The sequence below is a fragment of the Lynx rufus genome, unplaced genomic scaffold, assembly GCF_022079265.1.
Source record: "Lynx rufus isolate CCGP_SWC_20201006 ecotype Redwood Valley unplaced genomic scaffold, mLynRuf1.p SCAF_43, whole genome shotgun sequence".
In the NCBI taxonomy this organism is placed as follows: Eukaryota; Metazoa; Chordata; class Mammalia; order Carnivora; family Felidae; genus Lynx; species Lynx rufus.
Window position 1 is genome coordinate 902,444 of NW_025814860.1, and position 26,114 is coordinate 928,557.

At 61.1% G+C, this 26,114-nt stretch overlaps 1 protein-coding gene across 6 annotated transcripts; it reads left to right on the plus strand.

The window, feature by feature from the left end:
* Positions 1-254: 254 nt before the first annotated feature.
* On the plus strand, positions 255-25,115 carry CLCN7 (chloride voltage-gated channel 7). Of its 6 annotated transcripts, none has more exons than XM_047098049.1 (25): positions 255-457; positions 8,066-8,137; positions 12,564-12,635; positions 12,754-12,819; positions 13,155-13,287; positions 13,509-13,618; positions 14,214-14,294; positions 15,254-15,316; positions 15,436-15,519; positions 16,146-16,239; positions 16,474-16,538; positions 16,987-17,103; positions 17,721-17,775; positions 18,230-18,290; positions 18,834-18,972; positions 19,846-19,939; positions 20,200-20,369; positions 21,353-21,404; positions 21,694-21,821; positions 21,996-22,081; positions 22,331-22,460; positions 22,952-23,011; positions 23,097-23,273; positions 23,684-23,764; positions 24,030-25,115. In XM_047098049.1, exons 1-25 carry the CDS (start codon positions 305-307, stop codon positions 24,114-24,116), a joined length of 2,430 nt encoding a protein of 809 aa, XP_046954005.1. In that variant the 5' UTR covers positions 255-304; the 3' UTR covers positions 24,117-25,115. The 6 variants fall into 6 exon arrangements, with proteins under 6 accessions (XP_046954005.1, XP_046954007.1, XP_046954008.1 ...); XM_047098052.1 differs by lacking the exon at positions 255-457 and adding an exon at positions 3,524-3,620 and having other exon boundaries at positions 12,564-12,628; XM_047098054.1 differs by lacking the exon at positions 255-457 and adding an exon at positions 3,695-4,400 and having other exon boundaries at positions 12,564-12,628.
* Positions 25,116-26,114: the final 999 nt, after the last annotated feature.

A 26,114-nucleotide genomic window follows, 5' to 3' on the forward strand; every position in this document is an offset into this window, starting at 1 on the left:
ACGCCGGCCCTCCCCTCCATTCCTGCCGTGACCCGTTCTCGGAAGCCGGACTCCGGTCGGTCACCCAAGCGCCCGAGCGGGCGGCGCCCCTCTCGTCGACCCCAGCTGCCGCGGAGCCCCCACCACCCAGGACGGCGCCGGGCGCGGGACTACAACTCCCAGAAGGCCCCGCGCGCGCGCCCCTGCGCGGCCGCCGTCGCGCATCACGTGGGGCTGGCCTCGCCGGTCACGTGGCCGCGGCGCGGGTCACGAGAACAAACACTCGGCCGCCGCGCTTTCCGGGCCGGTTCGGCCGCTGCTGGCCATGGCCAACGTGTCCAAGAAGGTGTCGTGGTCCGGCCGCGACCTGGACGACGACGAGGCGGCGCCCCTGCTGCGGAGGACGGCGCGGCCCGGGGCGCCAGCCGGCGAGGGCACGCCGCTGCTGAACGGGGCCGGGCCCGCGGCCGCCCGTCAGGTGAGTCCCTTCCGCCGGGAGAGCCCCGGGCCCGCTCCTCAGGCCCCCCGCCGCCGGGAGCCGGGAGCCGGGCGGGTGCGCCCCGGGCGGCCTTGGGCCACGCCTTCCCGGCCGCTCCGTCTCGCGGGTCAGCGGCTCTGGCGGGCGAGGGGTCGCCGGGTCGGCGGTGGCCCCGTGCCCAGCGGGTGCTGGCGGGCGCATCGGTGCTCTGACCATCCCCCTGCCGAAGAGGAGGCAGCTGAGGCTCGACTGGTTCCGGAACGTGCCCCGGGGCCGCTTTGGCAAATGGCAGCGCTGGCTGGAACCTGGGCCCTGGGTTCTGGAGTCTTGGGAGGGAAGCTCTGGGCCGGGTGACTAGTGGGGTTCGAGGGGCCGGCCCGGCTCCACGAGCTTCCGCTTGCACAGTGTTCTCTGGCGGTGGGGAGCTCTGCCGGCCCCCCTTTTCTGCAGGCACCAGTACGGGGCGATCTTAGGAAGGACGAGTATTTCCACCCAGGTGCCCTTAGCAATTAGTTGAAACTGGGGCGTCCACACAGACGCTGGGAGCGAGTCAGGGTGGTTGCGGGGTGGTCAGCACATCGGCGATGCAGTGGAGGTGTTTGATGAATTGCGTGTGGTGTTGATTTTGAGTTCTTGGACTCTTTTTATCCATCGCTTGCTCTTACTGTTTTTGCGTTTATTTTTCAGTTTTTCTTCTCCTGGTCTAGATCTGTCCTTTAGACGTTTGGACAGTGTTTAAAGATGAGAGAGGACCCAAGCCTCAGGCTGTTTCTCTAGGGCTTATCTTTGTACCGCCCCCCCCCCCAGAGGCATCGGACAGCCAAAGCCCACGTCTGCTCTTTGAGTGAAATCTTAACGTTGAAATGCTTTCTGTGTCTATATGAGAAGTGATCTGAAGTGGCTCATTTGGGGGGAGGGGGGACGCATAAGGGTGCTTTGTCATTTTCTTCTTGGAACGTTATTTTTTCCTCTTCTAAAAGAAAGTAACCCGAGGCCTACAAAATGGAAGCATAAAACTGGCTTTAATTAAAGAAATTGGAAACTTTGGGGTGGAATTTGGGTTTATCTCGAGAGTGAACGTGCTGGGGTTTCCCCCTTCTCTCTCTTTTCTTTAGCGTTTCTATTTATTAGTGAGAGACAGAGAGAGACAGAGCACGAGTGGGGGAGGGGCAGAGAGAGAGGGAGACACAGAATCCAAAGCAGGCTCCAGGCTCCGAGCTGTCAGCCCAGAGCCCGACGTGGGGCTAGAACCCAGGAACTGTGAGATCATGACCTGAGCCCAAGTCAAATGCTTAACTCACTGAGCCACCCAGGCGCCCTGGGGTTCCTCGTTTCTCTTTGCAAATAGACACAGGAGTTGGCTCTTATGGTTTTTGTTTTGTTTCATTTTCTTTTTTTAAGAGCTCTTTGAAATCTTTTCTTAAAAAAAAATTTATTCCCTTAAAAAATGCTAAGCTCTTTGTTCATCTGTGTTAGGTAGTAACAGACTAGCCTTTCTTAAACAATTAAGAAAAAAGTTTCTCCTGCACGTACTCAGTGCCCGGCTGTGTGCAGTGTGCCTGGGACACCGAAGCGCACGAAGCAGCTTCCTTCCGACCGGCTGCAGGCTCACGGAGACACAGGCCTCCTGCTCCGGGAAGACCGTGAGGGGCCCCAGAGACAGAAGAGGTCACAGTTGGTTCCATTCTTTTTTAAAAAAAATTTTTTTTAACGTTTATTTATTTTTGAGACAGGGAGAGACAGAGCACGAACGGGGGAGGGTCAGAGAGAGGGAGACACAGAATCTGAAACAGGCTCCAGGCTCTGAGCTGTCAGCACAGAGCCCGACGTGGGGCTCAAACTCACGGACCGCGAGATCGTGACCTGAGCCGAAGTCGGCCGCTCAACCGACTGGGCCACCCAGGCGCCCCTGGTTCCATTCTTGAAGAGTGTGAGACCCTCAGGCAGGCCGATGGCTGGGAAAGGATGAAGGGTGTGTTTGGGATCCTGTGCAAGTTTGGAAAGTAGGTGGGAGTGGGGAGAGAGGCGGGTGGGACCTGCAGGGGACAGCTGCTGGCTTTGAATTTGGCCGTATCTTGCGGAGAGCGCTGCAGGAAGCTGGCCGTTCCGGCCTGAAAGGATCGTAGCCCGCTGTGTGCGGACTGGCACGCGGGGGACTGTAGGCATTTGAGCTGGAAGTGTTGCTCCGCACCCCGGGAGGCGAGCCCCGCAGCCTCCTCTGCCTCAGCGTCCCCGCCCGCAGAAAGGTCCGTGTGCGTGCTACGCTCAGCGCTGTGCCCGTCCCCGCCGGCCAGCGGTAGCCACTGTTCGTAGTCTTCGCGTTGGGAATGGCAGCACGAACGTGACTGTCCTTGGGTTGTCGTTCACGGGGTGACTCCGCTGGAGGCTGACGGGATTCCTCGACGCTGGCCTTTTGGTGGCAGGGTCTGCTCTGGGCCCGCAGGCCGAGCTCAGCGTTAGGCTCGGGGGCGCCCTGGTGCTGCTCTCAGTCCCGGGTCCATTTGGACTAAAATGACATCCCAGGCCAGCAACCCCCCTGCAGGAATGTTCTAGTGAATCAGACGCGGGAGCTCGTCTTGGCCACCTACTGGCCCTCTGGGGTTTGTTGCGTTGTGTCCAGAGTCGCGTGGTGGTGGTGGTGGTGGTGGTGGTGGTGCCACCGCGGCGTGGGCGTAGCCTGCTCCGCTCCTGAAGGAGCTGTTCTGGGCAGTGCCTGCCGGGTGACCTCCCTGCCAGGCTGCTGAGTGCCCCGTGGGGAGCAAGCACGGTGGGCAGGGTGGACTGGCGACCCTCCTGAGCTCAGCCGCCTGCCCAGAAGGAAGCAGGCTGCTCTGAGCCACCTGTGGGATGCTGTCCCCTTGGGCAGGCCCCTGGGCCCGTGGGGCCGGAGTGTGGGGTGATGGTGAGTTATCAGCGAGTCACTGCCGTTGTGTTGCTGGGACAAGAAGAGGGTGTGGTCAGCCAGTCATGGTTACGTATGTGGGTAGCGGGGAGCGGAGCATTTGGAGAACTTCTGGGGGAAATCTGAGGCAGAAGCAGATGCTTCAGCGGTGGGGGGTGGGGTGTCTGCAGGGTTTGTAAATGCAGGATGTTTCCAGGGACCTCAGCCTTGGGAAGATCTGCCTGGGACACCTTAGGGTCAGGAGGCGGGTAGCACTGTCAGGTTAGTGTTTGGAATCGATTCCAGGGATCTTCTCTGGAAGCTGGGTTACCTCCGGGTCTTCCCTGGTGACCTTGGAGCCGCAGACCACAGTCGGGGAGCGCCAAGGGCCAGGGCGGGGTGTTCGGGGAATCTGCCCGGGCGGCTCATCCGTCGTCCTCCCCAGCCCCTTGAGTGCTGGACATAAGCGAGCCCCCCGTCTTTCTCCTCGGTGGTTTCTAGCACCTCGTCATTCCATCCTGGAAGTTCCTCTGCCTTGGCGTCTGTGTCCTGTCCTCCCTTTTCTGTCTGCCCAGCCCCACCTTGGAGGGTCCAGGCTGGTTGCCCCACTGCCCTCCGTGAGGGCTCCCCAGATGGGTGTCCCTCCTGTCTTTAGTACCACTCAGGCAAGGTCAGCGTGGGTGGGACAGACCCCTGTCGTCAGCAAGGAGGCAGGCTGGAGAGCTGAGGGCCAAGACCAGGCCCGGGCCTAGACAGAACGTCCGGGGAAGCCTCCCGGGCAGAGGCCATGGTGGCGTTCCCGTCCCAGACGATTCCGCCCGCCGTCCCCTGCCCCCTCTGCACGGCTCACTCCTTCTCGATGGGGCTCAGCCTGCCGGCCTCCTCGCCCACCTGACCCAGCGTGCCAGGTTCTCACAGGCTCCCTCGGGTTTGCACTCGGTTTACAGGCGCCTGTCTGCTTGCGTGTGTGCCCCTGGCCGCTGCGGCCCTGTCCTCAGTGTGGAGCATGGACCTTGGCGGCCGTCAGAATGCAGCACGGTCGAATAGAACAAGAGACAGCTTGTAAGTTGTTTTTTTTTTTTAATTAAAAAAAATTTTTTAATGTTTGCATATTTTTGAGAGAGACGGAGACGGAGCATGAGTGGGGGGAGGGGCAGAGAGAGAGGGAGACACAGAATCCGAAGCAGCTGCAGGCTCCGAGCTGTCAGTACAGAGCCTGATGCAGGGCTTGAACTCACAGACTGCAAGGTCATGACCTGAGCCAAAGTCGGACACTTAACTGACTGAGCCACCCAGGCGCCCCAATAAATTGCTTCTAAACTTTTGCTTTATGTTTGAGTAAAAACGTACGACAGAACTTGGCACCTTAACCAGTCTTTAGGGTACGGTTCAGTGGTGTCAGATGCATTGATGTTGTGCAATTGTCCCCACTGCCCGTCAGGGAACTCGCCCGCCTTGCACAACTGAAACACTGGCGCCCCAGCCCCTCCCCAGCCTGGCGCCCACTTTTCTACTTCCCGTCTTTGTAGACCCGAGTAGGAACCGCGCTGTGGTGTACGTGCAGTCACAGCGTCTGTCTTGCCGTGGCCAGCTGCCGTCTCTTAGCATAACATCCCTAAGGTTCCTCCGCGTCGTAGCAGATTGCAGAATCTACTTCCTTTTCGAGGCCAGACCGTCTTCTTTTGCACATGTGGACCCCAGTGGATTTATCCGTTCATCCGTCAAGAGACACTTGGGTTCCCCCCCAGCCCCCCGCCCCGTGGCCCGATCATGCTTCCGTGAGTGGGGTGTGCAAGGGTCTCTTCAGGTCCCTGCTTCCAGCTCTACAGTGTACCCCCAAGGTGGGGTTGCTGGGTCACGTGGTCATCTTGTGCTGAATTGTCCGAGGAGCCACCAGGCTGTGTGCCGCGGCCGCCGCACCATCACGCCCCCGACCCCGGCACACAGGGCTCGGGCTCCTGGGCACCCCTGCCGCATTCACGACTCCGGGCTTTGGTGGTGGCCGTTCTGACAGGTGTGAGGTGGCATCTGGTGGTTTGGATGTGCATGGCTCTGGTGACGTCGAGCACATTGTCCTGTGCTCACTGGCCATATGCATCTCGCCTTTGGAGACGTGTACTCGGGGCCTCTGCCCACTTTTGTGATTGGCTTCTTTTTGTGGTTGACTTGTGGGAGTTCTTCAGGGTTAAGGTGCTTGACTCCTTTCAGAAGTGCGATTCACAGCACGTTCTCCCTCTCTGCAGGCTGCCTTCCCCTCTGTTGTGTCTTCTGATGCACGGGGTTTTTTTTGGCAGGTCCCATTTGCACGTGCTTTTGTTTTTCATTTTAAAAATAACTATGGATTTACAGGAAGTTGACAAGGCCATACAGAGCGGGCCGAGCGCCTTGCCCCCATTTCCTTCACTGCGTCAGTCCCCGTAGTGACAGCACAGTGCTGAAACCGGGACACTGATGTTGGCACACGGGCGGTTCTCCGCCCTACGTCACGCAGGTGCCTCCGTGTGAGCGCCACCACAGTCAACGTGCAGACCGTGTGGGTCAGCACGAGGCTCCCTCATCCTGCCTCTTGTGGTCACCCCTCCCACACCCCGATCCGTTCTCGTCCCCCAGACCCGATGTTTCCAGAGAGTCAGGTCCATGCAGCTGCACAGTGTGTAATCTCTGGGATCTTCACGCCCTAGAGATTCCGTCCCAGCTGTTGTGCGTATCCGTAGTTTGAGGAGCTCATATGTCACCTCACCCGTGTTTAAGAGAGAGAAACAGACACGACATGAAATAAATCACTGAACTTCAAGTAAATGGTTTTTCTCACCATGAAAGATGTTTCCCGGAAGATGCCTTGAAGCCCAGAAAAGACGTGGAGAAGCTGGGGGTGGGGGCGTGGGGGGGGTGGGGGCTTCACCTCCACTGCCATCACGCGGTCCGGGTCCAGCGTGCTCTGCCGGGGTGCGGTCCACCCTCCACACCTGGCAGCCTCTGTGTCACCTGAGCACGGGGGACCGTGCCCCCTGGACCCTTCTTGCCGCACCTCTCCGGAGGTGATGCGTGTGCGGCGGCCTGGCCCCTGCAAACCATTTAGATGTCAGAGGAAGCACTTGGCGGGTCCCGACTTTGGGCACCCTTTTTGCGGAGGAGTGATTGCCTGGTGTACTCGAGCTCCTTTCGTGATCACCGGAGAATAAGTGGTTCCGTCTGCCGGGTCGAAGAGCAGACCACCGTCTCCAGATGCCCCTCACTTCAGCGCTCAGTTCCGCCCAGGCGTTGTTCAGCTGCGTTGTCCACGCTTGCGCCCCGTCCGCCGGCCGGTCAGCGTGTGTGGATGTGCGCCCAAGGAAGTGCACTCGGTGTTGGCGGCGCTCAGGCTTGCGGCCGGGGGCAGTGGCCCAGGACCCCTCCGGGTCCACGCGTCCTGTCTGCAGAGCGGAGGCTGTTCCAGGTCCAGGCGGCCTCCTGGCTGCGGTTCCCTCGAGAACTGGGACCTCTCGCCGGCCCAGCGCAGTCGTCAGCGGGGCTGGCCCTCCTGCCCAGGGCGTGAAGCCGGGGAGCCCCGTCCTGCCTTTCTGCTCAGATTCAGCAGTTTGAGGCCGTTCCCGATCGTTCTTAAGAGAGAACCAGATGTTTCTGTCAGTAACCCCGCTCTACCAGAACTCGCTGCACGTGTGTGGACGGACGTGCCCAGCTGCACATGGGGCACGGGTCCTCACGGGAACACGCAGCACTGTGGGGTGAGCGTGGGCCCCATGGATGACTGAGCCCGCAGACAGGACGAAGTGAGAGGTCGACAGCAGTGACTGGTAACGAAATAGGACAGTCGTGACGACGTCCCGTCCCAGAAGGTACGCGAATGCGGTCTCCGTCTCCAGGCGTCGTACTGTTGTCGTGCACGCGCCCTCGCTCCTTTGAGGATGCCAGGTGGCAGAATGCCCATGTGACGAGGTGGAGGGAGGCGGCTGGCGCCTTGTGATGTGGCGCCAGGTGGCTGCTGACCTTGTGACCGCCCATCAGGAGGAGGGTCATCTGCCTGCTGACCACGCGGCGGGAACCGTGGCCGGGGGGCTGGCATCTGATTCGTTCTCGTGCTGCGTCCTGTCCTCTGCGTCTGGGCCGACCCCCAGCGCAAGGCACCCAGCCGCATGTGCCCTCCTCAGAGAAACCACGGGTCACGTTTCGGTGCCAGTATGTTCCACGCAGTACTCGGGACATACTTAACGCTGCAACATGATGTTTCTCTGAAGTGCGAACGTTGGCCAGTCCCCCGACGTGGCCGGGCGGTAGGTGTAGGAAGAACCATGCGCCCGGGTGTCTGTCCTCTGTGGCTGACCCGCCCCCGGGCCCAGGAGCCCGGCCCCGCTTCAGAGGCACCCTGGGGGTGCGGGCGCCCTGACCACACGTCTGGAGGGGCTGCGTGGAGACCTGTGACAGGTCCCCGCCGGCCGGAGCCTCCCGGTCTCCCGACGACGAGACACAGGAGGATGGGTGGGGTGGGGGGAGCCTGGAGGACGCTCGCGTGGGCGTCCTGCAGCCCTTGGTCCCCGGGGCTGGCAGCTGTCTGCAGTCTCGGTAGAGCGGAGGAGGGCCCGGCCTCTGGGGCCAGGAAGGCCTGGGCTTCCCGTTCAGGGGCTCGACTCGTCCCGGGCCCCCCGCCGGCCGTGCGGTAGGGTGGGGGGCCCCAGATGAGTCAGCACCGCCTGTGGCTGAGCGCCCTGTGATTTCTCTCACGCTTCCAGTCACCACGCTCAGCGTTTTTCCGGATCGGACAGATGAGCAACGTGGATCTGGACGACGAGCTGCTCGACCCCGTGAGTGCTAGACTCATCCCCTGCCCTTCGCCTCTCACCACCCACCCCTTCCTCCTGTGGGGGTGCCGCCCGGCAGGGGGTGGACGGGGAGCGCCGAACACGAAGGTGGTGGACGGCGGGCAGGGCCGGGCAGAGCAGGGGGGCAGCCGTGGGTCGTGCAGAGCTCAGGGACAGAATGACCAGCTGTCTTGCGGGGACCCCAGAGCCTGGGCGACCGAGGGTCTGCTTGCCCTGAGGCTGAGCCACGTGAGCAGAGATGGGGCAGCGCGAGCCGGGAGGGAACACTGAGCGAGAGTGTCACGTGGGAGCACGAGACAGCTGGGGAAAGGCCAGGGGAACGGGCACCACCCGGGGGAGAGGGGCCTCGAGTGGGCCGGAGGGGGACTCTGGGGACAAGGACCTCAGGGGTGAGGGACCTTTGGACAGCGTGATGCCCTCTTGCCCTGCCCCGTGCCGAGCTGTCCGGCAGCTGCCGGGGAGAGCTTCCTGAGCCCGCCCGGCTCCCCCGACTTGCATTTGATTTCCTCCTCGGTGCCTCGTGGTTCGGACCTGCATTTCTGTGATGGCTGGTGGCAGCCCTCCGTATGTCTTCTTTGCAGAAATGTCTGTTCCCATTCTGTGCCGTTTTTATCAGGTTATTTGTGTTTTCGTTATTGGGTTGTAAGAATTCTTTAACTTTTTTAAAGATTTTATTTACTTATTTTTAAATTTATATTCAAATTAGTCAGCATGTAGTGCAACAGTGATTTCAGGAGTAGATTCCTTAGTGCCCCTTCCCCATTTAGCCCATCCCCCCTCCCACACCCCCTCCAGCAACCCTCCGTTTGTTCTCCATATTGATGAGTCTCTTCTCTTTTGTCCCCCTCCCTGTTTTGATATTATTGTTGTTGCCTTTCCCTTAGGTTCATCTGTTTTGTCTCTTAAATTTTTTTTTGAATGTTTATTTTTGAGAGAGAGACAGACAGAGCATGAGTGGGGGAGGGGCAGAGAGAGAGGGAGACACGGAATCCGAAACAGGCTCCAGGCTCCGAGCTGTCAGCACAGGGCCTGACGCAGGGCTTGAACCCATGAGCTGTGAGATCATGACCTCAGCCGAAGTCGGATGCTCAACCGACTGAGCCACCCAAGCGCCCCTCATCTGTTTTGTCTCTTAAAGTCCTCATAGGAGTGAAGTCCTATGATATCTGTCTTTCTCTGACTAATTTCACTTAGCATAATACCTTCCAGTTCCATCCACGTAGTTGCAAATGGCCAGATTTCATTCTTTTTGATTGCTGAGTAATACTCCATCGTGTATATATTCCACATCTTCTTTTCCATTCATCCATCGATGGACATTTGGGCTCTTTCCATACTTTGGCTCTTGTCAATAGTGCTGCTATAAACATGGGGGTGCATGTGTCCCTTTGAAACAGCACACCTTGGGGCGCCTGGGTGGCTCAGTCAGTTAAGCGTCCGACTTCGGCTCAGGTCATGATCTCGCGGTCCGTGAGTTCGAGCCCCGCATCGGGCTCTGTGCTGACAGCTCAGAGCCTGGAGCCTGTTTCGGATTCTGTGTCTCCCTCTCTCTCTGGCCCTCCCCCGTTCATGCTCTGTCTCTCTCTGTCTCAAAAATAAAATAAAAGTTAAGAAAAAATTTAAAAAAAAAAAAGAAAAAAAAAGAAACAGCACACCTGTATCCCTTGGATAAATGCCTAGCAGGGCAATTGCTGGGTCATAGGGTAGTTCTATTTTTAATTTTTTGAGGAATCTCCATACTGTTTTCCAGAGTGGCTGCACCAGCTTGCATTCCCAAGGATTCTTTAATTTTGATGAACTCCAGTTAACTATTTCTTTCTGTTGTTACTGTACCTTTGCTGTCTTATGTAAGAAGCCACTGCCTAGTCCAAGGTCATGAAGATTTTCTCCTGTGTTTTCTTCTGAGACTTCTTTGATTTTAAAGATTTTGTTTGTTTTGGGGGAGAGAGAGAGAATGCCCATATGCACAGGCATACGAGTGGAGGAGGGGCAGAGAGAGAGAGAATCTCAAGCAGGCTCTGTGCTGCCCGCACGGAGCCCGACTTGGGGCGTGATCCCACAACCCTGGGGTCATGACCTGACCTGAGATCTATGCTCAACCGACTGAGCCACCGAGACACCTCGAGAGTTCTATGATTTTGGGTCTTGAATCTGTTTGTCACTGATTTTGTCTGATGGAAGGTGAGGGTAGAGCTTCACTCTTTTGGATGTGGATGTCCAGTTCCCTAGCACCGTTTCTCAGAAAAACCCTTCTTCTTTCCACACTGAGTTGTGTTGGCACCGTGTTCAAAAGTCAGCCATCCACGTGAGGCTCTGGGTCCCCCTTGTCTCCACCGGTCCCTGTGTCTGTCCTGGAGCCAGGGCCACACTGTCCGGGGGACCGGAGCTTTCATGTGAATCTTGAAACTAGGAAGTGAGTGTCCTCCAACTTTGTTCTCCTTTTTCAAGCTCGTGTTGGCCGCTGGAGACCCCTTGTGTTTCTGTGTGGTTTTTAAGCATGTCGGTTTCTTTGGGGACGCCAGCTGGGGCGGCCCGGGACTCGCCGCTGCTTCTTAGTGCTCAGTCCTCTGACCTGTGAGCACAGTGTGTCTGTCCACATATTCACATCTCTAGGTTCTCTCAGCGGTGCATTGTGGTTTTCAGCGCACACGTCTTACGCTTCCCTTGGTAAATGTATTTTAGGAGTAAGTATCATTTCATATATTGTACTTTTGGTGCTAACGTAAGTAGGGTTCTCTTAATTTCATTTTTGGTTGTTCATTGCAGGCATTTAGAGATGTGTTTGATATTTGCGTGCTGATCGCATATCCTTCAATCTTATTGAATGCATTGTAGTTTTAATAATTTTTTAGTATGTTTTTTGGGATTTTGTGTATACAAGATCATGTCACCTGCAAATAGAGAGTTCTGTTTCTTCCTTTCCACTCTGGATGCCTTTTCTCTCTTGTTGCCTGACGGGCCTGGCGGAGCCTCCAGGACGAGGTCGAGTGGAAGTGACCATCCTCGTCTTGTTCCTGGTCTTCCGGGAGGAGCTTTGGTCCTTCGCCATCGAGGGTGATGACTGACGCCTCGACCAGGTTGACGTGGTTCTTTTCTTACTTTGTGACATATTTTTGTCATGAAGGAGTGTCGAATTTTTATCAGACACTTTTTCTGAACTTACTGAGATGATTGTGTGGATTTTTTCCTTTATTCTGCTGAAACGGTATTGAACTGTTTTTACTCAACCACACTTCGGACACCAAGTGTGTGGGTTTTCCTCGCCAAGCAGTTCTCTGCAGATGTCGACCGGGTGTCCTACAACTTAACTCAATTCTGACACTCTTATCCGGCATTATGCAGACGCCCGGGGCTGAGGGCCCAGTCCCACGAGACCACCCCCTCTTCCGATGCCAGTCACAAATCCAGGCTGTCACCTGTGCTTCTGATCCATCGGCTCTGAGTCGGGGTTCTCATGCCCACCCCCCCTTCTCAGCCTCCATAATTTGCTAGAACGGCTCACAGAACTCAGGGAAACCCTCACTCATGTTTGCTGGTCCCTCGTCAAGGATAGGACTCTCGGGAACAGGCACCCTGCAGAAAGGCCATGGGATTTCGGAGCCGGGTGCCGGCCCCTGGGACAGACCAACAATGTATTTCCCATGGTTCCATAAACATGACATTACTTGATTTTCGGACGTTAAGCCAGTCTCGCGTCCCTGAGATAAACCTGCCTTGGTCATGGTGCCGAGGGATCCGATGCGCTGGTTCCTCGTCCAGGACTTAGTGTCTGCATTCCTAAGGGGGTGTGCCTGTGCCCTCCTGTCTTGTGGCACCCTCGTCTGGCTCTGGGGTCCAGAGACTACTGGCTTCATAGAACAGATGGACACATGTCCCCTCCCCTTCTCGTTTGTGCTTGCTCTTAAAAAAAATTTTGGGGGGGGGGGGCGCCTGGGTGGTGCAGTCGGTTGAGCGTCCGACTTCAGCTCAGGTCACGATCTCACGGTCCGTGAGTTTGAGCCCCGCGTCGGGCTCTGGGCTGACGGCTCAGAGCCTGGAGCCTGCTTCGGATTCTGTGTCTCCCTTTTTCTCTGACCCTCCCCCGTTCATGCTCTGTCTCTCTCTGTTTCAAAAATAAATAAAAACGTTAAAAAAAATTTTTTTTTTAATTTTTTTTAAATAATGCGTGTTTATTTTTGAGAGAGAACGAGCAGGGGAGGGGCAGACAGGGAGACAGAATTCGAAACAGGCTCCGGGCTCTGAGCTGTCAGGACAGAGCCCGACGTGGGGCTCAAACCCACGAACCGTGAGATCGTGACCTGAGTCGAAGTCGGGTGCTTATCCGACTGAGCGCCGCAGGTGCCCCCCTGTGGTTTTTTCTTAAATGTGCTGGCTCATCAAGTATGTGGCTCTACTCTTTCTCCTACAGGACTTGGAACCCCCTCACCCTTTCCCCAAGGAGATCCCGCACAACGAGAAGCTCCTGTCCCTCAAGTACGAGGTGGGCCTCCTTCCTCTGGGCCCCACCCCAAGCAGCCCCTGGGCGCCTGTCCCCCGCCCCCGCCCCACGTGAAGCTGGAGCGTGGGGTCAGGCGTGGCGTTGTGTCTGCCGCCCGCAGAGCTTGGACTACGACAACAGCGAGAACCAGCTCTTCCTGGAGGAGGAGCGGCGGATCAACCACACGGTGAGTCTGCGCGGGCCGCCCACGCCACTGCCCCGTGCTGCCCTGGCGCCATCTCCCTCCCCCTCCGTGGTCCTCGCACCTCCATCCCTTCTGCAAGAGACACCAGCGTGGGGCCCCGTGTGGGAGCGGCTATGTCCTGTGGGTGGCGGAGGCCGCCTGCGCCCAGGCGCCCAAGGTGGTGGCCTCTGATGGCAAATCGGTTGGGAAGGCCCACTGCCTCTGAGATGACCAGAGGCCACCTCCCCGTGATGCGGGGTCCGTGTGTAGCGTGCCGTTCCCGGTGGGGGCCTCCCCCCCGCACCCGCTTCTGATGGGCACCCCCGCCCCCCCCACAGGCCTTCCGAACGGTGGAGATGAAGCGCTGGGTCATCTGTGCCATGATCGGGATCCTCACGGGCCTCGTGGCCTGCTTCATCGACATCGTGGTGGAGAACGTGGCTGGCCTGAAGTACAAGGTCGTCAAGGACAGTATCCTTCGTCTGTGGTCCCCAGCACAGGAGGGTCCACCGGCAGCGAAGCCTCTGAGCCCCGCGTGTGTGCTATCAAGGGCGGGGAGGTGTGGCTGCGTGCCCGTGTCTGTCACGGCCGGGAGGTGACGGTCCGGTCAGTGCACAGCTCCTGGCGCTTGGGGCTCGGGAGGCCGGGCCGCAGGAGAGAGCAGGAAAGTTTTCATCCTTGACGAGCCCTCGACATCGACAAGTTCACGGAGCGGGGCGGGCTGTCCTTCTCCCTTCTGCTGTGGGCCACCCTCAATTCCGCATTCGTGCTCGTCGGCTCCGCCATCGTCGCGTTTGTGGAGGTAGGGCCACCAGGAGGTCGAGGCAGGGGCGCCTGCGTGGGTGGGAGCCCTGACAGTGTGCTGGCCAGGTGGGCGTGGCTACACTGCTGGGGCCTCTGGCGCAGGTGTTAAACGTCCAGTCACCCCCGACCCCAGGGCGCTGGGCTCTTGCCCCGCTCAGCGAGGACTGTGGGGCCGGCCCAGGTGGAAGGGACCCCCCCCCCGTGTCTCTCAGAAGCCTGCCTTCCTTCGCCTGCCCCTTTGCCTCTCCCTTGTCGTGGGTATAGCATCCAGAAGCTTCTGTGTGGGGTGCTGTGCGGTGCCCTCCCCCCCGGCCCCTCGGCCAGTGTGTGGCATGTGCCTCCTGTCTGTCTTGTAGCGTCCCCCGCCCCTCGTGCCCTCTTGGGGACACCGGGCTTCCTTTCCTCTCCTTTCCCCACCCCTCCCGTGGTCTGCCGACCCCGGTGGTCACTGCCTGGGGGATGAAGCGAGAATCCCTCCGTGGGCAGCTGTTCCCCGTGTGGGGCCCCGCGTGGCTGTGTCCTCCTGGGCCGGGTGGTGGCTGCGGCCCCTCGCTACCTGACCCGGCTCAGTGCTGGCCTCTGCCTCCTTCCAGCCGGTCGCTGCCGGCAGCGGGATCCCCCAGATCAAGTGCTTCCTCAACGGGGTGAAGATCCCGCATGTGGTCCGGCTCAAGGTGAGGCCCGGAGGGGGCGCGTGGCTGGCAGCAGGCGCTCCGCGTGGGGTTCTCGCGGGGTCGGGAGCTCCCGGTTTGCCCGCCTGCACGTGGGGACCGGCCCAGACGGACTCTGTGTGCTGCCCGTGAGCGCGTGCGTGGATTTTGCGTAATCTTGCTTTGGAAGGTGGTGAGGTTTTCTCTTAGCGCTTTAAGTCCTGCCCAAATGCTGAAATGGGGTATCTGTTAGGGTCACGGCGGTGTGGAACCTAAGTTCTGCGTGGTGGTTAATGTTTCCAAACGAGAACAACTCTGGTAGAGTGGTGGGTACACTTGCCGTGACGCTTCTCTTGTTCTTAAAATTGTCCTCGATGTTCGTTACACTTACTGTCTTTGGCACCCTGTTTCTGAGGAGGTTGGGGGGGTCAGGAGCGTGGTCCCTCCGTGGTCCTTTCCGGTGTTGGGTCGGCATGCCTCAGCCAGAGGCTTCTCACCCCGTCTGGGGAGAGGGGGTGCTCCTGGGGGCCAGCAGCTGTGCACTGGGGGTGACACCCCGGGGGAGGCCCCGTGCCCTACTGCAAAGGGCAGGACTCGCCTCGGAGCCGCCGGGAGCAGCGTCTGCCCCGTTGCTACCACACGGGTAGCCAGGCAGCGGTGGGCAGCGACCCTGGCAGGCGGTCGGCAGAGAAATGCACCGGGGGGCCCGGAGGAGCCGAACCTCCTGCTGCTTTCTGCTCCCTGGGACACACGAGTACTCAGGGTAGAAAATGGGAAGATTAAGGAAGTCAGGAAAGAATCAGCCGGGAGCCCGGCTCCGAGGATACCCGCGGTAGACGCGTGGGCCCTCCCCACCTGCCTTGTCTCGTGGGGCTGGGGCTGGACACGTAGTCAGGATTGCTTCACGTTTACAGCTTTGCTACAGGTTCCCAGACCGCGTGGCCTTCGATCAGAGACTCGATGTGTTTTCCCTTGTATTCTAGACCCTCGTGATCAAAGTGTCTGGAGTGATCCTGTCTGTGGTGGGCGGACTGGCAGTGGGAAAGGTAACGGAGTGCGTGTGGTGCCGTCCTAGCCTGAGTCCCCCGCGCTCTGCCTGCGACCCGAGGCCACTGTGTTCTCTCGGAGCCACGCTTGTCTGAGGGCGGCTGTCCTGTGCTTCTAGGAGGGGCCGATGATTCACTCGGGCTCTGTGATCGCCGCCGGGATTTCCCAAGGGAGGTCAACGTCGCTGAAGCGAGATTTCAAGGTGAGTTCTCTCCTGCCGACACAGACGACCACGCATCCCTGGGAGGCTCCGCCAGGACCTTGGCCTCTCCCACGACCATCCCCAAGGCACGCAGAACGAGGAGGCAAGAGTGACTCATGGACACATTGAAGAGGCTTAGTTTCGGGATCTGTTCCAGAGCACTTTTGTCACGTTTCCCCTAAAAGCCACCACGTTTTGATGGCTAGTGCGCTGAGTTGACGTGGGAATGCACACGTTCGTTGTTTTTATAAGCAGAGTCTTAGATTTTTCCATCAAGAACGTGTTTTCAGCTCATCTGTTCGCAGTTGGCGGTGGGGTTTTGAGTTTCTAACGTGTCTCAGGCAGACTGTGACGTGTCCTCGTTGTTGTGAATGGGTGTCTTCGGTCCCCTCTCTCGGTTGTTGGCGTGCAAGGGTGCGTTCAGCGTGTGTCGCCTCGTCAGCTCTCTGGTCTTTGTGAATGCAAGTCGATGGCTGTCCCGAGACGCCTTCATGTCCCCTCCTCCCTGCCCCCCTCTGCCTTCGGGCCCTGTCTCCGTGGCCTCTGGCTGACCTCGGCCCTTTCTCAGTGAAGTGCCCTCGGGGAGGCTGGCTGAGCCCCACTCTCCCCGTTTCTTCCTGTTGTAGATCTTCGAGTACTTCCGCAGAGACACGGAGAAGCGGGACTTCGTCTCAGCGGGAGCTGCGGCCGGAGTGTCCGCTGCATTTGGAGCCCCTGTGGGTGAGGAGGGCGGCCTGTGCCGGGGAGGTCTCCGTGCCCACTGTGTGGAGGAGAGTTCTTGGTGTTGGCAGACTTTGAGCTCGGGGTGAGGATGGGCACGTGCCCCCGAGAGGCCCTGTGGCCGCCCTTGACGGTCTTGGGGCCCTGGGGTCTCGTGGGGCAGGGGCTGTGGTAGATGCGGGGTCCCCCGTGGACTGGGTCGGCGCGGCAGTGCCGGGCTGCTTGCCGTTCTAGGTGGGGTGCTGTTCAGCTTGGAGGAGGGCGCCTCCTTCTGGAACCAGTTCCTGACGTGGAGAATAGTAAGTCTGTGGAGGGCCGCTCCCTCGCTGGAGTCAGGCACTGCCAGTCCCTGGCCTCTGCTGTCTGGCGGGCCCCTGCTCCTGGGGAGACGTCCCCTGACGTGCTGGGAGCCGTGCACCCTGTGGGTCTGTCATGGCCGGCCCTGCCCATCACTTGACCTGAGCCGCTGCCCGTCCCCCGTCGGCCGCGGGCCTTGTTTGCCACCTGCTCTCCTGCTTATCAGGACCCCAGACCCCGCACAGCTCGTCCCTCGACTCCATCACTGGTTTGGCCCAACGCTCATCCACACAAGGCAGTGACCCACTCGTCCAGCCGCGAGGGTCCAGCCTCGGGAGGGTCTCCAGACACCTCCTAAGTGACAGGGGAAGGCCCCCACCCAGCCTCCTGGCTCTGGGACTTCGGCCCAATGGGCTTGGTTCTGATGGCGCTCGTTCTCTCTGCCTGCAGTTCTTTGCTTCCATGATTTCCACGTTCACCCTCAATTTTGTCCTGAGCATTTATCATGGAAACATATGGGACCTGTCGAGCCCAGGACTGATCAACTTTGGAAGATTTGACACAGAGGTAATATAATGTGCTCCCGCGTTCTTCCCGGTTCTTTCTTAGTGTGGGGCCAAGATCATCCCGGGATGATTCCGGTTCATTCTGAGAATGTGGACTGTAGAGAAATAGCTGGTTTTAGCTGCATGATTGAGCTGAGTGCCGAGGGCCGGAGATGGGAGGAAAGCACACCTCGGAACTGCCCGTCAGGTTGGGATGCCTGACACCCATCGGACACTCCCGGGGGTATCTTGGCAGTCTGCTGACTGTTGGACAAAGGTGCTTAGATCCCGCTCCCGGGAGGGGCCGCGCACGCGGACACAGAGGAGCCCTGGGTGGCTCAGAGGGTCACAAGACGTGTTCCCGGGGCTCTTCCTCACTTGTGCCCTGCTGACTGCCATTTGGCAGAAGCTTGGGCCGTCCCTGCCTTCAGCTGGACGGAGACGCAGACCAGGAGCAGGTGAAAGCCTTACAGGGAGCGTGATCTGCTCAGAACGCCCGGCGCTTCTGTCTCGTGGGACCCCCACGGTTCTGCGTGCAAATGCTGGGGGCGCCGTGTGCACGGGCAGACTGTGGGCCGTGTCTGTACCAGGGTCTGCGTGGAGACGGCTCACGGGCTGCTCGTTCTCTCCCCTGTGCAGACGATGGTGTACACGATCCACGAGATCCCCATCTTCATCGCCATGGGCGTGGTGGGTAAGGGCCGGTCCGTGCTTCCTGTCACTCCCCCAGACGGCCGCGGGTCCCTTCCAGTGGGGTCAGGGCCTGCCAGAGCCCAGCCTGGCCCAGCTTTGAGGTGGCCGGAGAGGAAAACAGCCCTGCACCCCACATCCTCCCGTGTCCTGCCCTGTGCACACGCCCCCAGGAGGGAGCCCACAGCCCGAAGACCAGAGCTTTACCTCTCCACTGGAGAAGCTGCTGTTGGGGGGGGAGGCAGGGGGTCCACAGAGAAATAGAATGAGCTGTGGATGGTGCTTTCTGCTGTGAGAAACCTTTTTTCCTGGAAGGAAAGCAAAGCCTCTGAGACAAGCCAGGGCGTCTGTCAGGGTGCAGTGACACATACACTGCTCCCTTCCCACGCCTCTGCTGCCTGGGAGGCCACCTCCTTCCTCCCCTGTGTCCCTCACATGCTCCCCCTTCCCGGTCGTAGGTGGTATTCTTGGGGCCGTGTTCAATGCCTTGAATTACTGGCTGACGATGTTTCGAATCAGGTGAGAAACCTCCACTTTGTGGACCAAACGGACCGGTGTGGCTCCTGGGGCCTTTGAAAACGGATGTATTGTGGGCCCTGTGCCCACGGAGCCACGCGGAAGGCCGTGTGCCAACGCGTGTCCTTCTGTGATGGGCCAGCGCTGGCCAGGGGCTGGGTGAGGCTGGGTTTGGCTGGAGGCCCGGAAAGGGGCCCTGGGGTTGGGGTCCTCCCAGCTGCTCCATCCAGCCTCGGCGTCTGGTCCATCCGGGCGTCTCGACCCGGGGTATAGTCGGGCCCGCAGACCTGCAGAGCAGCGTGGGAGCTCGCGAGTTTCCTGAACCTCCGGGCGGGTCCTGGGCTCAAGGACGCGCACCTTCCTTCTTGTCGTCCGGCCCGGACTGAAAGTGCTGCCGGGGAGCGTCCAGATGACCTGGTGCCTGCGCGCTGTCACCCCGTTGTGTCCTGTGACGGGCTTTCCTTGGAGCCACGGTCTCCGTTGTCATGGCAGCGGCCCAGGCGTCCAGCCGTCCCAAGGCCCTGTCCATCCTGCTGTCTGCTCTAGGTACATCCACCGGCCCTGCCTCCAGGTGATTGAGGCCATGCTGGTGGCTGCCGTCACGGCCACGGTCGCCTTCGTGCTGATTTACTCATCGCGGGACTGCCAGCCCCTGCAGGGGAGCTCCGTGTCCTATCCCCTCCAGGTAAGGGGTCCGGGGCCGGGGGGAAGGGTCCGCCAGCCGGGGCCAGCAGGAAGGAGGCTGGCACAGCTGAACTCCGGGATGGAGGGGCTTCCCAGGGCCACCGGGCGTCAGGGAGAGGCATTATGTCAGACAGGGTCTCCCCGGTCCTCCCTCCAGAGCACTGGCCTGCCCGGGGCCACACGAGGACTTCCAGCGCGGGTTGTTGTGGGTGTGGGCCTGAAAAGTGCAGCCACACGCACGCACGTGCTCTGGAGGTTGGCACACGGATAAACACGACCGGGTTTGCCTGTAAATGGGTTTATTTGGCCATGAAAAGGGGTGAAGCCCTGACACACAATACAGCGTGGAGGGACCTCGAGAACACTGTGGAGAGAAGCCAGACACAAAGTCCCGTATGGTGTGTGACGCTCTGTGTGTGAAACATCCGGAACAGGCGGGGCCACGGAGGCAGAGCAGATTCGCGGTGGCCAGGGGCTGGCGGACGCACCAGGGAGTGACCGCTGACGGGTGGATAGAAACCGGTGTCACGGGTGTGGGTCTGGGCTTCCCCCAGCCGACTGGCCACCCGAGCCGGCCTCCTCTGTGGGTTAGGCGTCCAGGAACCACAGCTGTGCTCGCCTGGGAGGGCCGGACCCCTGCGCACCAGCGCTCAGGTGGCCGCCTGTTGAGCCCCGGGAGTGTGCTCAGGGGTGCGTCCCGGAGTCCTCGTGTGCCCCATTGTTCCGTGGACTGGCCCCTGCAGGCTGGACCTCTGATGCTCTGGCCGTTCCTGGGCCTGGCTCTTTGCTGGCCCCTGCTAGGCCTTGACCTGCCCCACCCGTCACGTGGTTGGCCCCTGGCCCCAGCGGCCTGTTCCCTCTTCCACCCTCACAGCTTTTCTGTGCGGACGGTGAGTACAACTCCATGGCCGCGGCCTTCTTCAACACCCCCGAGAAGAGCGTGGTCAGCCTTTTCCACGACCCACCAGGTGAGTGCCCAGGCTCTCTGGTGCCAGCCGCGTGTCCCCACGTGCTCTCTGACCGACCCGCGGTCACTGGGCCCAGGGCCCGGGTGTCGCCTTCTGGCCAGCTGTGCCCTGAGGGCAGGGGTCACCACCCTTGCCGCAGTGGTGGGCACGCTGGTGTGCAGGGGTTCGGCCGGACCCTTCTCTTCCTGGGGGGCGGCTGCTGGCGTGGGCCCACGCGGGTGGGTCCACGCTCAGGCCCTGGCCAGCCCCCTCTCCCCCAGGCTCCTACAACCCCGTGACGCTAGGTCTCTTCACCCTGGTCTACTTCTTCTTGGCCTGCTGGACCTACGGGCTCACGGTGTCCGCTGGTGTCTTCATCCCGTCCCTGCTCATCGGGGCCGCCTGGGGCCGGCTCTTCGGGATCTCCCTGTCCTACGTCACCGGGGCCGCGGTGAGTGTGGGCTCCCAGCGCGCGGGGACGGCGCTTGTGCTCGGCCTTGAGTTTCCTGGACGCTGGTGTTTGACGCGTCCCGTTGGCCCAGCCGTCTGTGCTGCACAGACGCTCGTCGGGGAGGCTTGGTGTTTCCCGTTACAGGACGGGCCCTGGGAGCATGTGACCGAGGCGCGTGTGCCGGCCTCTGGGAACGTGGTTTCCATGTTTTGTGTTTTTATTCTTATTTTAGTCGAGATTTTAAGACCTGTGAGAAGGCACAGGCAGAGTCTCCCGTCCCCCCATCTGCTCCCTCTTCCAGGCTCTGGTTGTGTGTTTTGTCAGGTTTCCTTCCAGACGTGGTCTTTGGGTGGTGGTCGTTCAGTCCCGAAGCGGTTTGTGCGCCGTAAGGCCTCCCCCTCCGCGGAAGCACATCGTCTGGCGTTCCTTAGCGTGTTCGCAGACTCGTGTACGAGTCTCCGCTGTCGAGCGCCATGCTTGGCATCCCTCACCCCAGGAAGCCTGCACCCCTGACAGCCGCTGCCACGCCCCGTCTCTGCACATGCACCCGTTCTGGGCATTTCCTGAGCGGAACCCCACGCTGTGAGGCGTCGCCCGCGTCTGTCCGTGCTGTGCGCGTGCTGGGTTCCCTGCTCCCTCGCGGTGCAGTCATTTCTGCACAGACGGTGCCCGCTGCGTGCGTGTGGCGCCACCGTCCTTCCTCAGCGCACAGAAGGTGCTTCTTGCCTTAGCTGCTGAGTCGTCCGGTGCGTGCAGGTGGCATAGGGCATTCGGGGCATCCTGAGCGGGGCGCACCTAGGGTACTTCCAGGTTTCTGTCACCCTGGATGCTGCCACAGAACGCTTTGCCCACGTGTGTGTAAACCATAGGGTTTCCTTCTAGGGCTGGAATTGCTGGGCCCGGTTGCCCCTGGGGTGTCATGCATCTCTTTGGGTTTGAGTAGCGGGCTGCCAGCCCCTGACCCTCCTCTGTCATCCCCACAGATCTGGGCGGATCCTGGCAAATACGCCCTGATGGGAGCGGCCGCCCAGCTGGGTGAGTCCTGGCCTCCCCGTGGGGTCCCAAGGTTAGGAGGGGGCACCTTCCCCTTGGAGGAGTGAAGGCAGGAGTTGACCCCGTGTCAGTGTGCAGGGTCACTGTCCCCACCCAGTGCGGCCTGCCCAGGCGGACCACGAGGGTAAATGGTGGGGTCGGGGGGGCACGCAGGTGTGCACAGAGAACACAGATGGGCAGGGGAGGTAGGAGAGGCCTTGTGGCCCACAGAGGCTGGACGCTACCCCTGACTCCCCCCCCCCCACACACACACCTCCCCACCCCTGGACAGGTGGGATCGTGAGAATGACGCTCAGCCTGACCGTCATCATGATGGAGGCCACCAGCAACGTGACCTATGGCTTCCCCATCATGCTGGTCCTGATGACTGCCAAGATCGTGGGGGACATCTTCATCGAGGTGTGGCTTGTGGGAAGAGGCCTGCCAATCCTTCTTGTCCCTTGCTTTGTGGGCCCCCCATGCCCCTGGCCGGGAGCCTGAGCCCGGGGACTGGGGGTGTGCAGCAGGGGTGTGCGGCAGAGGTGGAGGGAGGGACCGACAGAGTCCCCGCGCCAACAGCCCGCACGTCCTCAGGGCCTGTATGACATGCACATCCAGCTGCAGAGCGTGCCCTTCCTGCACTGGGAGGCCCCCGTCACCTCACATTCGCTCACCGCCAGGTACGGTGGCACCGTGGCGGCTTCCGGCGGTTTGGGAGGGCCCGTGTCTGAGGGTCTGGGGAAGCGCCGTGTGGGCGGCCGGCCGGGGAAGCCCCTGGGGTCTGCGGGCTCCTGGCTCCCCGTCCCCGGTTTTCCCGCCTACGGGGGCTGCACACGTATCACGCGTGCACTCCCGTGTGAGCAGAGCGGGGAGCTCTCCTCGGTCCCGTGGCTGGTCACGGCAAGGCCACAGCGGGGGCTCTTCCGCAGGGAGGTGATGAGCACGCCGGTTGTCTGCCTGCGGAGGAGGGAGAAGGTGGGCGTCATCGTGGACGTTCTCAGCAACACGGCCTCCAATCACAACGGGTTCCCTGTGGTGGAGCTGGCCGACGACAGCCAGGTACCCGGGGCGGCCCACCCGCGCCCACGCGGCCCCGGGACGGCTGGCGGAGGCCAAGTTCCCGGCTGCATGCGCGGCCTGTGCAGCCGTGCTGCGGATATGGAGACCCTGCACGTGCAGTTGGGGCTCCGCCCCGCTTGTTGGGGAGGAACGGAATCAGGAGGCCGGGCAGAGGCGGCCCGCTGGGGGTGGCCAGCCATCCACGTGTCTTGGGCTCCTGCCCTGTCAGCTGAGGAGCTGTGGGGGGGGGGGGGCGGGGGACACCCGTCAGGAGCTGCCTGGGATGTCAGGGCCGCGGTGTGCGTCTCACCCTGGCTTCTCGTCGCCTCGTTCCCGCGGTCACGTCCCGTTGCCGCTGCCGGGAGTGTGCGAGATGCCTGCTGCAGGGCCGGTGTCTGCCTCGAAGGTCGCCGCGGGGCCACCGAGCATGACAGGAAGGGCCTCGGGTTTGGGCTTCACCCACAGACCACAGACGGGTCTCTTTTCTGCAGCCGGCCCGGCTTCAGGGCTTGATCCTGCGCTCCCAGCTGATCGTCCTCCTGAAGCACAAGGTAGCTGCCGGGCACCTGGGGGGGTGGGGGTGGGAGGCAGGAGACACAGCCGGGTGCCCGAGTCCTGACACACCACTGCCTGCAGGTGTTTGTGGAGCGCTCCAACATGGGCCTGGTGCGGCGGCGGCTTCGGCTGAAGGACTTCCGGGACGCCTACCCACGCTTCCCCCCGATCCAGTCCATCCATGTGTCCCAGGATGAGCGGGAGTGCACCATGGACCTCTCAGAGTTCATGAACCCCTCCCCCTACACGGTGCCCCAGGTGCCTGCCCAAGAGGCCGTGGCCAGGGCAGGAGCCACTCCGAACACGTCCTTTGTTTTTCTCTTTTTTACATTTTTTCAATTTGAGACAGCGTGATGGGGCGCACACAAGTGGGGGAAGGGCAGAGAGGGAGGGAGAGCAGGGGAGGGACGCAGAAAGAGAGCGAGAATCCCAAGCAGGTCCTGCACTGTCATCACAGAGCCCCACGCGGGGCTCAAACCCACGAACTGTGAGACTGTGGCCTGAGCTGAAATCAGGAGTCAGGCGCTCAGCCAACCGAGCCCCCAGGCGTCTCCCTCCGGGACGCATCTTTGTGCGGAGGGGGGAGGTACGGGGGGTCCGCCAGCCAACCTCTTCCCATACTAGCGGGGCTGGCAGGTCAGCTGAGGCCCTGTCCCCTCCCTTTGCAGGAGGCGTCCCTCCCTCGGGTGTTCAAGCTGTTCCGGGCGCTGGGCCTCAGGCACCTGGTGGTGGTGGACAACTGCAACCAGGTGAGTGGTGGGGAGGGCGTGCCCGAGGGAGCCCTGGGGCAGGGCCCGGGTGCCAGCCTCGCCCTTTGCCTCCTGAGCTGACTGCCCTGGTCGCGGGTGGGTACTCGCTCTCGGCTCCTGTGGGGGACTCGAGGTTCGGTATGCAGACTGGCCACCTGTTCGGTCCTGGGGTTCCCCAAACTGTGTTGCCCCTTGGCACGTGGGGCAGCGGCTTCCACAGAGGCAGGGGGTTGCCGGCGTCACTGACTTGGCTTTGCCTCCACAGGTGGTCGGACTGGTGACCAGGAAAGACCTAGCCAGGTACCGGCTCGGGAAAGGGGGCCTTGAAGAGCTCTCCCTGGCCCAGACGTGAGGCCTCAGCCCTTCCCTGGGGCCCCCCCCGCTCCCTGGAGCAGCACTGGATCCAGCATCCCCTACTCCTCGGGACGTGTGTGTCTGTGTTTGTGCGCCTGTGAGACCGTGAGCGAGCGGCACCCCGTGGGTCCCAGTGGTGCCAGCCCGCAGGCAGGGCCCTCTGCTGCTTGCGTGCCGTCTGTCCCCCTGCGGGCCGGCCTGGAAGGACCACACTGACTGTGCGTCACCAGCTGGGGCCCGGGTGACGCACGGCTGCGGCAGAGATCGTGGCCTTGTCCCTTTGGCTCATTCTGTGGCCGTGAGGTGATGGGCCTGGGCACTGGACCCTGCCTGGCAAAGGCTCCAGCTGGACACCTGGAGGCGGGGCCCTGGGGAGCGGCCTCCGCAGCCAGCTCTGTAGGGAGTTAGGCTCTTTTGCCAGACTCACCACACGGCCTCTCTGGGGTCTTGGCCAGAGAGAAAGCCGAAAACATCGATGGGGTGAACGCCTCCGTCACCCCGAGCTGTGGTCCAGACCAGACCCACAGCTGTCGCCAGAGTGCACGGCACTGAGAGAGCTGCTATCTAAGCACGTGGGGGCTCCCACTGGCCTCTGAGGACCCTTGGTCCGGGGCCGTGTTCCAGGACAGCTCCAGTTCCAGTCCTGGGGCAGGTGGGCTCTGGGATGGGCAGGTGGGCTCTGGGATGGGCTGCTGAGCCCAGAGCAAGAATGCTGTGCCTCTGTTAGGCTAGATGGGCCTGGATCCGGTGTCCTGTGTCCCCAGAGCCCTAGGAAACCTTTTCTGGAGGTGATTCCCTGGCCTACTTCTGAGACTAGGTGATGTGGGTGCCATTGTAGCAGCTGGGGGTGGGGTGGGGGACGGTTCGCCTTGGTTCTGGCCCCTTAAAGGAGGTGGGTCCTCAAAACGCTGGTACCGTCTTGGTGGCAGCCCCCCTGGGGGACGCGGTGAGAGGAGCGGGGGCTTTGAAAGGGAGAAATAAAGGAATCGTACCCTCACGCTTGCAGCTTGGCTCCCTTGTTCCTGCTCAGCACCAGCCACAGTCTAGCAGTGGGGGATTTGCGGGACCGCTGAGGGTGGGGGTGTCTGGGACGGGGCGTCTTAGATGCGCATGTGGGACCCCACAGGGAGGCGGGGAAGGCAAGAGACGCAGAAACTCACGGGTGAGGAAGCAGTTGTGGCCGACACACGCCCATGGGATGTGCTGGCACCAGCTGCCAGACAGCTTCAGGGCCGGTCTGGGCGGTTTGCTGCTCTGGGCCACGAGGGGGGTGATGTGGCCACAGGCAGGGCCTTGAAAGGGCCCCAGACCACGGGCTGACTTCGGAGTGTCCACCTTGTGCCCTCTGTGGGTGGGCTTGGGCGACCGGGCAGGGGGAGCACCGTGCCGGGCTGGGAGGACCTGGCGGAGAGTGTGGACGACCGGGCAGGGGGAGCACAGAACTGGGCTTGGAGCACCTGGCGTGGGAGTGTGGGCGACCGGGCAGGGGGAGCACCGCGTCGGGCTGGGAGGACCTGGCGTGGGAGAGTGTGCACGTCGTGGTTTGCGTTGACGACATGAACCGGCCGCACATTCGTCACGTGGGATTAAATAAAATGCACCATGGAAACGCTGCAGCCGCCTCTGTTTGCTTTCTTACTGTGGCCACGAGGATCCTGGAGCCCGCGCGCAGCCCGCGCCTGCGGCCCGCACCCTCTCCTGCTCCGGCCGCGTGCCTCTGCCTGTTCTATCTGTCCCGGACAACCCCTTCTCTGACCGGCTGGCCAGAGAATGCCCCCGCCTGTCCCTCCCACCTGGGGCCCGCTGGGGTCCCTGCTCCCGACCCACAGGCCAGCAGCCACTCCCTGCCCCGGCCCTGGCCGGCTGAATGGTGCCCTCTCGGGTCTTTCTGGGAACAGGCAGTTGGGAAGGCCTTGCCGGGAGAGTTGAGGGCCCGGGTTCCACTGGCAGTTGGGCCGTGACGTGCGAAGGTTCTGGTGACGAAAAGACGGTTCCG